Consider the following 13,626-nt stretch of genomic DNA (forward strand, 5'->3'; position numbering starts at 1 on the left):
GGTTTCAGTTTAAATGCCTAAATATCAACATTATGAACAGAAAGAAAGTTGCTCTGCAACCAAATTAAGTCAATTACATTGAATGTTTTATATTTATGTCATAACACTATTGATAAACTCATCTTTCTACATTATAGGACCCCAGAGAAGAGAGGCTTAAGCTGTAGGAAGGATATTCCTTTCTCTCTGAGCCTGGTTGTACAGAGAGAGTGTCAGAGATGGGGACGATTTCAGCTCATTTGTGAACAAAAAAAACAAATCAGCCTGTCAGAGTCTGAGTGCCCTCAAAGGCAAAAGGAAGCAACAAGTCACAGAGCTACCTCTCGCTTCATCACATTCCCACGCTCTCTTTTTATTTTCTCTTACTTCAATGTTCTTTCATTCTCAGCTTATTCTGCGCAAATACACACACACACACACACACACACACACACACAAACACATCCTATTTCTCTAATAAGGCAGATGACAGGCGAAGACGGCCTGAGGCGTCACACTCGGCGTAAATTACTGGCTGCTGCAGCTCCAGTCAGTCTCATCATTTCACCTACAACAGTACAGGAAGAAGAGCTGAGTGTTGCTGTTCAATATTATCCTCCATGATGAAACAACACAGGCAGACTGTGTGTGGGAAAGCACTCGTAGAAGGTGGATGCACACAACTGGTTTCTCCCAGATGTGCTGAGTTGGAGGCCATCTTTACATTATTTTTGCATCTTTCAAACGCCAGCGTGACTCTGAAACAGGGACAGGGAAGCGCTCCCTCGGGTGCAGCTTCTAGCATATTCTGGGGTTAACTTAGCACCATGAGGAAAACCTCCACACTGGAGGTCTACTACAGAGTTGAAAGGTTTGCACCTATAAGCAGGTGGGCGTTTAAAAATCGCTCATGCACGTTGGTGGAATGTAAGCATGTTGACTATGTTCACATTTAGTTAGTAAGATAAAATACATTGCTGTAGTCTTCTCAGGACTGTCTGTACAATGCGGCTGAGCAGAAAGCGGATGAAATGAACACTGCACATATAACCTTCATTATGTCACATGTCGTCTCATGTTGTAACGAGGATAAAGACAAGGAAAGTGCATTTATTGCCAGAGGTCATTCACTACAATCATTGTTTTTAAATCTTAAAGAGTCTCTTTGCCAGAAACATTAACAGCAAGCATAAAAACCACACACAGTCCCACGAGTCCTCGCAGGCAGCGACGCCCAGACTTTACCGACTTAAGTCTAGCTGCGGTTGCCATGACGACACCCATGCAAATTTGCAGCCGGGGCGATGATACAGCAGTGACACTTAACAAGCTCGCAGATGACGCCATGTGAAGATGAAGATGTCGACAGCCACAAGCACCGGGACGATGGTGGAGATAGAGACTGGTGAAGGAGGGACGCCGCGTTCCCTGTGACACTTCCTGAGACCCCGAGAGCCAACCGTTCAGTCAGCGATGAAGTGTACAAATGTAACCGGGAAGGCTCCTCTTCTCATCGGATCTCCTTCGATGTGGCCCAGCTGTGAAGACGGAAGACAGAGGCGACGTCAGAGGACGATAAAAGGCAGCTAACAACTCCAATAATACTACAATATTTCCAGAGTTGTAGAAGTAATGTAAATGTAAATAAGTCACTTAGAGCACATACACAATACTAAAAACACCAATAAACACTAGGGCTGGGTTAAATAAAGTGATTTTCTGATCGCTATTGAATGATTCAATAATGATTCTTAAAATCACAAGATTGATCTGCCTTTTCTCACTGAATATGTGGACATTTGCACTGAGTATGATGTTACTTGTAATAAATGGTACAGTTAGGGATGCACAATGTGTAAAATGCAAGTTATTTCTACATACATACGTACAGAAAAAGGCTCAGTTTCTGCTGTTTATGTGTGAATAAAATTTAAATTATAAATAAAAGTTTTCAGGATAAAATCTGAGAACTGTTTTTATGTTTTTGCAATATTATTTTTAGTTAATCTTCAACAATCAAATCAAAACCAATCAAATCAGGAGATCAGTGCCAGCATGCAGCCGTGCTAAACACCACGTAATGGAGCACACAGAGTGGACTATGAGAGGCTAAAACACAAAACACATCTAAAACATTATACTGAAAATGACATTCCTACTTTATATTACCTTGGACGATAATGAAGACAGTATTTATTATGTCCATTTAAGTCATTTTAAACGTCTTCTATACCTGAAAATAAAAAAGCTAGGACATGTTTCTGCTCCAACAACGTTCAGACAAGGCTAAGAGTGAAACACAAGGACATAAATACAGAATAATGAGCAATTTGTTGATAGTCTGAGCCGAGTTATGAACACTGCTTCTACACACAACAAAACTTCCTCCTGTCATTTATTTTACTTCTCTCATGAAATGTTTTCACACTCAGGAATTAACAATGTTAATCCAGTCAAATAACAGTTAAATAATAATGAAATGAAACTTGGTAGTTTGAGTTGTGATAATAGGCCAGAGACACATTTAACTTCAAATGACTTCATCCCTTCTGTGCTGCTTCGTGCTTTCATTTTGATATTTCAGACCCACAAACAGTGATAACGCTGTTGAATACAGGACAGAGAGGAAGCCTGGTGGGGACCTCGAGGGACTTTAGGGTCCACGCAGGGACACGGAGAGAGAGTGACTAAATACGGTCATATCTGCAGAGGTGGCTCAGAGGAAAACAAGTTGCAGCTGGTTGATGTTCACAAAAGGGGCTCCACAGAGGAAGCAGCAGCAGGCGGAAAAAGAGGAGGAGGGGGAATATCAGCCAGAGTGAGATCATGGCTTTTTAGCTTTGGCTGCCATGGTTACCGAGACATCCACATGGTGAATATGGGACCAGAGTGGGACACGAGTTCAATCTGAGAACATCCGAGTATCCAAAATGCAGAGACACACAAACACACGCACCGAAATGCTGAAGTCGCAGCGTGAGAGATACTGACCCACCACTCCTGATCCTCCTCGCCGTCCACCACGATCACCTCGCCCTCAGAGAACGTCAGCTCGTCTGGGTTGTCGGCTACACAGTTGTAGATGGCTTTCACTCGCTTCGGCCGCTGCTTCTGAGAGACGAAGCAAAGCATGCAAACAGGTTCGCTCAACTTTGTGCAGAAGAGAAGGAAAATGTTAAGAGTCGCGTGTGGTGGATGCAGCATCAGAGTCATTGTGCACTCCGTCTCATTTTTGTTTGTCTCATATTGTTGGGATGTTTTTTTTTTAATTATTGGGAACTAAGACTGTGTCCGATTATATAACAGGACAAAGCTCCTCGGGACGACTATGGACACTGACTTCTGGTCTTGTTCCTTTTTTTTTTTTTAACCAATAACCATTCCTTTTCCTAATTGAACCATTGTCTAAAGACAGATCTTGTTGTATGCGGTATAGATCGTAAAGCCCTTTGAGGCAAATTTGTGATTTTGGGCTGTGAAGGCTGAATGGCCGAAAACAGCTCGTCTTCAGTAAATAAAGTGACCTCTTGTCATTGAGTGTGACCTCCTCTGTCATCACTAGTTAACATAGTAAGGATAACATATCAGGTTGGAAACTCTAAATGCTATACAAATAAAATAAATGTATGGTTTGTCTCTACTGTTTTACTGCATGTTTTTGCACCTCTGACCAAATGTATTTCTTTGCACAATAAAGTCAAAAGTGATTTGATTTTAATTCTCCAAAGGACTAAAAATAGCTGGAAGGAGCAGATTTGAGACCTTTAAAACCACTGATTCATCCAGTGATAACATGTAATTGGTGCAGCACAGGCTCTAAAACAAAAGCTCAAAACAAAGAAAACATTGCTGTAACCCTGGGATTCTCCATTGACTGGCAAACTAAAAGAAATGAATTGTAACTGTAGGCTAGAAAGTTATAAATGAAACCCCCTCTTCCATCTTAAAATCATTAAAAGAAAGCTAAACATCTTCTCTACAGAAACAGAGAAAGAAGCTCTTTGCCTGTCAGAGTACAGGAAGGAAATTTACTGCACAAGTAGACGCTGGAAACACTGAGACAAAAGGTCGACCTGCAGTGCACTGAAGGGAAGTACACAACACGAATAATGGAATAAAGCATGACTAACGGAATAAAGCATGCAGTGAATCGGTACGACTGTATGAATGAATGAGCACTTTACAGTCAACGCTATCTGGATGATAATGAGAGGAAGAGTGAAGGACTCACTGGGTAGGCCTTCCTCGGCATGGGGGCTGGAGGCAGACCTATGGAATTCTGGGGGCATCCTGGCACTTCCTTAGCTGGAACAGAGGAAAGAGGAAATTATATCACAATGACAACAAAACGTTCCACGTTTCCACGGATGAATCAGGACAACAACTTGAATGTAACTCTGGACAGAAACAGACTTAAGAGACCTGATATTTTGTGTGCGTTATCTGTCTACTCACCCGGTCTCTCGATAGATTGTGTTCGATTTAGAGGTCCTCTGTTGAAACTCTTATCGTTGCTGTAAAACAAGAAAATAATGTAAAAAATGTGCCCTTATCAACAAAGTAATAGTCCTATAAAGACAAGAATCTAACTGTCCAGCTCTCTGAGACTCTCAACAGCTCAGTTACAGATTTATTACAGCACTATCGGCCCTGTGGGAGATAAAAAGACAAAAGGGTGCCTGTGGAGGAGAGTTACTGCTCGTCTGGCTCGATGCAGAGCTTAGCCTGGAAGCTAATGAAGCGGCTAAACAGCAGACACGAAGGCTCATTCGTCTTGGGGAAACAAACACCACATTACAAGACAAGCATTCACAACAGCAAGATACACAACCCCGGGTAATGCACCATGCTCCTGTGTGTGTGTAGTGAATTATATGAATCTATTTTCCTGTGCAGCTAATGAAGCTGCTGAAACGCCACTGAACACGTTATACATGTTTACATTGAATGTATAGTTGCAGACATCTTGGAGGATTGTGTGTGCAAACATGTTTTTGTTGTTACCCTGCAGGAGATTTAGGTGGCGCTGCTCTGGACCCCAGTGGTCCCTGGCCCGACTTGGACTGTATGCTCATGGCCTCCATCTTCGCCACAGGAGGACCCAGACCTGAGACACACAGTGACACACCTTCACTGCCTATGTCTATGCAAACTGAACACACCATTGGACGTCACCCATTAGACAAAAAAAGCTATTTAAAAAGACATCGCACTGGGTTTTAGTAACGCATGATTAATCACAACAAGCAAATGAATCTTAATAAAGAAAGTCATTAGTTGTCAGTCTTGAAGCTGCTAAACCTCTCAGTTTCGTTTCATTTGTACACAGTAAATATATCATCTAACCATCTATCTTTCTATTTGAAATATATAAAAAAAAAAATTTTTTTTTATATTGATTTCAAAATGATGTTAAAACATTTAAAATCAAACTCAGTTGGAAAATTAAAGTGAACTATTCAAGTACTAGATTTGGGACAGATTTAGACTGATCACGTCCAAGTAGCATCAAAGACAAACTGGGAATGAGGTTTTTAACAGTGTGAATTATTTATTAATGTGCCATTATGGGCTTCCCTCTCCCTGAACAATATCTTTCATTAAGAGCTCACAGCGTCTGCCCCTTGGTGATTGTAAGCTTTAGGACAGTTCAATATGAAAAAGAAACATTCAAATGCCTCCTCACACGTATTTAGTACACACTGAACTTTGAATCTTAATCACTATACAATATTAATATGCCTTCACTGTAGGAGTGGTCTAGATTAAGAAAGAGGAATGGGTCTTTTGGGGTCCATACCTCCGGTTGAAGTGAGTCTCATGGGGGGGACAGGAGGGTGCATGTTGGGGGGGTCTGAGGACGACCTCTGTCGGCCTCCCAGGTCTAAAGAACCGGGCTTCCAGCTGCTGGATGCTGAAGACTGACCCGGACCCCCCAGACCGGATAACTGGCCTGAGAAAGAGAAGGGTTGCTATTAAGATGAAAAAAGAGGCAGCGAGAGAGAGTGCACTGCACTTTGCCAGGACCGGCGTCCACTTTAAAAGTCAAGCCGCTTCCATTTGAGTGTAATTGAAAGCGACAGTTAATGGGGAGAGGGAATGTGCAGAATGCCAAGGATGGGGGGCTGCGGTGAGGCGAGGTGGGCAGCACAGCTGGTTGTTTCTCCGCCGCTCTGTTGGCAGAACTCCAGACGGCCATTAATGTTATTAAAGACCGACTGTGGTGGACGAGTGAGAAGTCGGTTGGCCTGAAGAGCTATGATGAAGTTTTATTTATCAGCACATAAACAGACGTCCATCAGTAAAGGTTTTAGATGTTGTTTTCATCAAGTAATATCGCACAATTTTTAAGCACCTTTATAAATAAAACAAAGCTGTTTAGATTTGAGACCATCTAGACTTCACATAGTAAAGAGGTCGACAACTTTCCATCTATCTCCAATGTGACTTTTCCCTGCTCCAGTGTCCAGAGACATCTGTGATGAAACAGGTCAAAAAGTCACTAAGACCTGCGTAGTAATTAACATAAAGGCCTTGGAAACAATGACACAGGGCCAAGTGAGACTAAACCCTCCAAAACACTGTAGATCTAAATGAGGTTGTTCCTCACGGGTATATTCTATTAATATTTCCTCCCTGAGGTAGGCAGAGAGGTCAGAAAGGTTATCAGGTTTAGCTGGATTGTGATCAACATCTTTAGCATCTATTCATCCATATAAACTTCATCATATTCACTTGCCTTCCACTCTTCTAGTTCTGAGCTTACCCAGGTTCCTCGGGGGCAGGGGCGGAGCAGAGGTGGTGGCGTTCTGAGGAGCGTTGGTGTTGAGGATGGTGCCGTAGGTCTCGTTGTTGACCAGGTTGGGCATGAAGGCGCGCTGCTTGTCCTTGGCGAGGCCGGCGGCGTCACGGCCCGCAGAGCCCAGACTGGCCTGGAGGTGGGAGTTACTGCTCGGGGTGTAACAGCTGACCGGACGCTCATCTCTGCGATGAGGGCTGGGCTGGAGGGTCAGGGGGTCAGGATGGGCGGAAGGTATGCATGTAAGGATGAGAGATTTACATAATGGATGATTCATGATTCATCAGATTTTATCTCCTCACTGTATGTGTTTACATATTTATGTACAATATGTGCAAGATCAGTCAGTCACACAGACTTTTGCCACTTTTCTTCTTAGACTTGTTTACATATTTTCCCAGTTCTGAATCAAACCAACTTTGCTGCAAATACTGAACCATCAATGCTCGAGGTTCTTTCTGGCCTTCAACTGAGCCTCTCAGGGAATCTTCCAAACTGAGATCTTACAAAATTGTATTTTATCCAAACAAAAAAAAGTCACCAAAGGCAATTTATTTTCTGAAAAAGTATGCTACAAGTTCAGTATTTTCAGTCAGAAATACTAACAAAAACACTGAGAATGTGGTGGGACTGTTTAATATGCCAAGAGCATGGATTACAAAGGAGCTTTTTATTTTTGGAGGACAATATATTTTCTTTGTTAGTAAGAAAACAACCATTTGCAGAAATTCTTCAAGGCTTTTTTTTTCATCATCCTCCAAGAGACACTGAATCTTTCCTTTCATTACACTTTTCTTTAAAAGGTGTTTTGTGTCTTGCTTTCTTGCCTGGCTCTGTAGCACTCCGTAAACTCTTCTTCTGCACACAAAAGTGTTCCTCACCTTCTCATCCAGATCTTCGTCACTTTCATCCAAGTCTTCGTGCTGCAGGCACCATTCATACTCGACATGGGCGTGACCGTTGAATTTCCCTGCCAGCGCTTGGTTCAACTATACACAAACAAATCCACACACACAAGTAAACACAAATGAGTGACAGCTCTAACGTGGTTTCAGGAAGTCATATGTTTGCAGGCATAAGTCAAGTCTAAACATAGTAAGCTCACCAGCTCCTCACACTGTAGGTGTTTGAGCCTCCGAGCGATATCCAGCGGCGTCTCCCCGGCCTCATTAGCTGGAAGGGAAAACAACAGAAACATATAATCACTGTTGCATCCTCAAGAGCACAAACACAGAGCCCATTTTCAATCCTCCCATTTCAATGTGACATGAGAAATGTGTAATTAGACTGTTTCCCACACTGAACAACTCTTCCTCCTCCTCCTCTCTGTATCTATTATCTGGATGTTTTGTTGATGTCACAGCGTAGCAGAAACATTAGTGTTGTGAGAAAGAGTTGCCATGGTCTGTTGGCGAAGCCCGCACCTCTGGGAACTAAACCTGAAAGACTTGGACCAGGGTGTGTGTGTGTGTGTGTGTGTGTGTGTGTGTGTGTGTGTGTGTGTGTGTGAGAGAGGATGAGAGGCAGTGAGAGAAAACATTTGTCTGAGACAGTGGTGCAGTTTTGCAGATTACAGATACTAAACTATAAAAATACATGATACCTCGAATTAGAAAACATATGTCACTGCTAATGATGTGACTAATGACTAACATTAAGCTGACTATGCTAAATGATCAATGAGCCATAGCTAGCTAGCTATTGCCGGTTAGGCTAACTGTTAGCTTAATCAGATATTTTCCTCTCACTCTTAATTAACCACTATGTTACATAAATAATACTAACTGAAACACAGAGATTTCTCCTTGCACTCAGAAATAAATAAAAGTTTTTACTAATTTATTTACTGTTTAAGTCTTTATGAGCCAAGACATGCCTTAAGTTTTAATTTTGTAGCTAAATCCCTACTTTGAAACTAGCTAGTAGCCAACAAGAACTTAACACACAAACTTGTGATGGATTGACGAAGACATGGTGCAAGGGAAGGTGTAAGAAAGTATAGAGAAAGAAGGAAAGACATGGTCAGTGAACGCACCACGGCCACCCTGCTGCTGCTGCTGTGTTTGCTTACCGATCTCTATGGAGGCCTTCCCCCGCAGCAGCAGTTTCAGACACTCGCTGTTGTCGGTCAGACAGCAGTAGTGCAGCGCTGTGCTGCCTTTGACCGTCTGCTTATCTAAATTCAAACTGCAGAGGGACACAGACAGAGAGGGGAAAACTTTAAATCCCAACACAGGAGGCACAAAATGAAGCCTTGGTTTCTCCTGTCCAGCCCCAACGCTCATCTGGATATCTCATAACCTCCAACCAAAGACAAAAAATGACAAATAATAATAATAATCCAGAGTGTTATTTTGCAGATGTGTAATATGAAAAATATTTAAATATTATTGTTATTGTGTTTTAAATAGGAAAATCTAAAGAGAGAAAAAAGACAAAGAGAAATAAGTGGATGTCAATAAGCAAATTGGTCTTGAATTTGAATTACAACTGTTTTTGTCAAAGTGGTATCTTTTCATGTTGGTGTATTTGATGTTTGCTGCACACTCAGATGGACAGTCGAAGCCTATTTTGGCATAATGTATTCTGTAAGCAGGTGTATCGTCGTCCTCTGTTGTTTTCTTGCTTTGTTTACCTGTTCTGAGTGAGGAAGTCAACGATGTGAAGAGACGTTCTATCCACCAGTCTGACTGCGAGATGAAGGGCTGTCTCCCCTTGTTCCTGTAATAAAAAAGATAAGACATTTGCATAATGTTTTCATAACACCCCCAGGAATGCGAGGTGTTTGTAGAGAATCATGGAAGAAGGTCAAGAGCAAGAAGGATGCGACTGATTATTATGAAGAAGACATCACACTCCTGGTGGAAAAGCTACTTTGGTAAAGTTTCAAAGTCACCACTGAAGGACAGACTCAGTTTCAAACATCACACAGGTTAAACATTTTGTGCACTGACGTGTCCGTTGGCCAGAGGAATGGGCTCCATGAGGTCGACTCCCTCGGCGTAGACCTGGATGAGGGAGAAGATGTCCCGGGCCTTCACTGCGTCGCACAACGTGTGGAGCCGCGACGTCGCGTCGGGACACTTCTTCCTAGCGAAACGTTTCTCGGTGTATTTGGCTGTGATGAAGTCTTTCCTCGCCTGCCTGGTGGAGGATGTGAAGAGGCAGCGGTTCAGTTACAGCAATATCATTCATGGTCTCAATGGGCGTGAAAGCTGGGGATGCACCAATCAAAAGCCATCGATCATAACTCATCAATAAACACACTTAATTAGTCATTTGATCGAGTTTTCATAATTAGGTTTAAATTGCAAGATAAAGCAGTCACACATAAGTCATAAAAAATGTGTTTCACACTCCTATTCCTCCTAATATTCACTCCTATGGTGAATATTGACTCTTAACTCCAGCTAGACCATTTCAAATTGTGAGAAAACAATTGTTTTGTGACAACATCCGCTGGTCAACTGTGTACATGCTACTACTAAACCTTAAGAAACCTCCCTATAAAATGCTCAGGGAAAATAAATAGCTGTCCTGTTCAAGCAGGAGCAGAAAAGCAAACACAACTGCTGAAAAATGTTCCTCCATGTTAAGTCTGCAACCTGTTTGTGATTTCTAACACTTTGTTAAGAGATATGACACATAGAGCATGCATGTGCAAATAATATTAGGAGTAAAATCATGTGATCAATCTTCAAAATTGTAAAAATATGACACCTAAAGTATTACGTGTGAAAATATGATAAACTACATCAGCCTTCAAGCACACAATAACTGCACGTAATTATTGTGTTTTAACCCTGAACACACAGTGATAGCCCTTTTCCCTGCAGGCATAAGAACACACAACATGTATTTTTAAACATAATCATGTCATCTAATAATGATCATAGACACGTCATTGTAAGTAATCAATCACATTCAGAAAACCTGATCAGTCATCGCTGGTTAAGAAGTGCCAATATGTCAGTGATGGTGTCAGAGTCAGAGAGGGGGAGAGAAATTGGAGGGGTGACTTACATGTCACTGGCTGGGTTGGGTTTCACATTTTCAGCACTTAAACAAGCCTCCATGATTTCATTAAAGCCTGCATTCCCCACATTCTTGGCCAGCTGTGGAGCGCGCACACACAAACACACACACACACACACATATCAAAACCACTTATACTAGCCATTTTCTGCACCATATGCAGTCATTTATATCATCTTTGCCAGTTCAGCTCACACCTCCATCAGGATGCGGTGCAGATCCTAAACTGTGTGTGGAGCCTTATAAACTGCACAACGCCCGTCTGATTGTGGCTAACGCGACTGGCGTCTTAACAACGAGGAAAGCAATCATGGCTGGAAGCATTTAATCCCGACCGTCCCACAGGCTGTAAATCTCTTACACCAAACAGTGATTAGAAAAAAGCCAAAATAAAATCTCAGCTATTCTGAGTGTGGAGATTTCCAGAGGTGTTAGAGGAGAGAAGAGAGGAGAACGAGGCCTGAGATGATGCTACTCTCGATTTACACCCTCTTGTCCTCATTTCCCCTTCCCTACTCCCACCCGTCCTCTCCTCAGGTTTTTATGTTGCCTAAAAATCTCAAGAGATTTGTGCGGAAAATCAATACAATGGGATGACTCAAACTGTGACAAAAGAAAAACTAAAATGTGAAGTGATTCAGCGAGAAGACAGGCGGTGACTTACCAAGAGCTCTGAGGTGCTGAGTACATCCAGAGTGAGGGACTGGATCCTGGAGTAGTGGACTCCCAGCTCCCTGTGGATCCCAGAACATTCAATACAGGTGAGGATGCCCAGGTTGGTGGACAGCCACGTCGGGTCTGAGAAAGAGAAAAAGAAAAACTGTCAAGAAAATGGAAGCGAAGAGGAGGTAAACGACACATGAGGGGGAAGAGAGGGAGACATTAATATGGGTGACACACTGTCCTTGAGCAAAAACCACTAAAGCAAAAGTAATTTCTGCAGCACGTGAGCCAACTTTGATGTGTCCTTGTGGCTCTGGAAATTTAATAGCTGCCTGAAGGGCTTTTTACTATCTCACAGCACACAATGTCAGAGCAAAGTGACCAAGCTGGACTGTAGCTAAGTCTGGCCTGGATACTCAGTGTATGTGTGGATATACTGTACGTGTGTGTGCCATGTACAGTATGTAAAAGCATATCCATGTCTGCAGGAGGAAATTTCATGGGATTTGGGAGAAATTACTGGGAGACTCCATGTCTTCACAAATATAGGATCCAGTCTGCAAGAGTTTCAGTATGTTCTGAGCCGAGGACTTCCCAGTGGTTCTGCATGATTTAGCTCATAACTATGCATACACATCATTACAACACTTTTAGATTGACGTCCAGGCAGCAAATCATTTCTGTTCATTTATCCTTCAGTCTTGAAACATACTTCAAATTGCAGTGTGGCTTTCAGGAAGTTGAGACTAGGTTTGAAGGATTTCCCGCAATATTAAAGTCAATGCTTACAGACAATATATCACTTTTTTCCCCTAGGATTTCTCACCATAAATTAATTTTGACTGTTGGATCTTGACTGATCCTGTACCCATGTTGGTAGATTTAAATAAATAATGACGTTACCGCTGCTGTGAAATCTTGCGTAAAATATGCACAGCACCTCTCTCAACTTGGAAATGCACATATTGTTCCAGTTACTGTGTGATGGCTACAGGTATCTTAAGAGCATCACTACTGCAAAACCTCAGATTACATACAGCGACATGTGAACAACATTGGTAAGACATTTAATCCTCTGTCTTAATCACATTAAAAGCTGTATTTTCATGGACATTTCAATCTGTAACGCTCACAAAATTGTTGAGAAAAAAGAAAGAGGCTAGACTCAACATATATGAAAACTTTTTGTCATTTTTGGGAGATGACTGTGTGTGTGTGTGCGCCTCTACCATCTAACGCCACGCAAACTGTGGCAGCAGTATTATCATAATTATTGCAATGATGTACTGTTAATAAGGACAAGAAATTCCAAGAATCTCAATTCCTAACATTCAACTCTGGCCAGGACCATTTTAAAAGTACGTTTTGTGATGTTTCCAAGAACGATCTGACTGTTTAGATGTATGACCTTCCATAAACATTACTATGTCGTCAGCAAACAAATAGTAAAAAATAAACACGTAAACATGGTTGTCATAAGTAAATAATGAGGATTTGGTTATTTCCTTGCATTGAAAAGGTTACTACTCTCTGAACTCTCTGAATATCAGTCTCTTGCATTACCATGCAATGATCATGCAACTGGAACAAAACAATAAAATATAAACAATAATGAAATGGTCACCATGATGGATTACTTATTATTATTGATTTTCACACCGCAGAGAAATAAAACATGACCTAAATGTTCCCTTGAGGGTAGAAAATCAGTGCGAAACTTGCTCTGGGAAAGGGTCTGCAATAATGTAAATAAAACATGATTTGTAGTTGATACGTTTAAAACACGTAAAACCACGTGTGTGAACCATTTTTGTCAGCAACAATCATTTAAAGGTCATAAAATGTGTTTTGACTCTGTGCTGTCAGTCATCTCGGTCACTCACTGGGTGCTCCGCAGTCACAGCACACGTCATTTCCCCTCATCCTCTTGACCTCGCCCAGGATTGCCTTGGTCAGCTCCTGCACGATGTTGTTCTCGCCGACATGCTGGTCCCCTTTAAATGCCTGATTCAACGCCTCCTCCTTACTGTTCTGCAGCACCGAGATCCAGCTGGAGGAGGGAGGAGAGGGGAGGAGAGGAGGGACGTACAGGAGAGGTGAGTCAGTGAGTGAAAATGAGAATAATGACACAGGAAAAGGAGGAGGAGGAG

At 42.0% G+C, this 13,626-nt stretch overlaps 1 protein-coding gene across 1 annotated transcript in view; it reads right to left on the reverse strand.

Annotated features, from left to right (window-relative positions):
- Positions 1–1,033: 1,033 nt before the first annotated feature.
- Positions 1,034–13,626, reverse strand: part of LOC139307120 (arf-GAP with SH3 domain, ANK repeat and PH domain-containing protein 2-like) — a 56,202-nt gene continuing 43,609 nt past the window's right edge. The window contains exons 14-28 of the mRNA XM_070931005.1: positions 13,360–13,526; positions 11,478–11,611; positions 10,802–10,893; positions 9,733–9,922; positions 9,414–9,499; positions 8,850–8,965; positions 7,884–7,951; positions 7,660–7,767; positions 6,746–6,986; positions 5,780–5,932; positions 4,984–5,086; positions 4,435–4,493; positions 4,211–4,284; positions 2,971–3,090; positions 1,034–1,517 (exon numbers count right to left, since the gene is read on the reverse strand). Coding sequence (XP_070787106.1) covers positions 1,443–1,517; positions 2,971–3,090; positions 4,211–4,284; positions 4,435–4,493; positions 4,984–5,086; positions 5,780–5,932; positions 6,746–6,986; positions 7,660–7,767; positions 7,884–7,951; positions 8,850–8,965; positions 9,414–9,499; positions 9,733–9,922; positions 10,802–10,893; positions 11,478–11,611; positions 13,360–13,526 — 1,786 coding nt within the window. The 3' untranslated portion in view covers positions 1,034–1,442. The remainder of the gene's footprint in view (positions 1,518–2,970; positions 3,091–4,210; positions 4,285–4,434; positions 4,494–4,983; positions 5,087–5,779; positions 5,933–6,745; positions 6,987–7,659; positions 7,768–7,883; positions 7,952–8,849; positions 8,966–9,413; positions 9,500–9,732; positions 9,923–10,801; positions 10,894–11,477; positions 11,612–13,359; positions 13,527–13,626) is intronic.

The sequence above is a fragment of the Enoplosus armatus genome (genome assembly GCF_043641665.1).
Source record: "Enoplosus armatus isolate fEnoArm2 chromosome 15 unlocalized genomic scaffold, fEnoArm2.hap1 SUPER_15_unloc_1, whole genome shotgun sequence".
NCBI lineage: Eukaryota > Metazoa > Chordata > Actinopteri > Centrarchiformes > Enoplosidae > Enoplosus > Enoplosus armatus.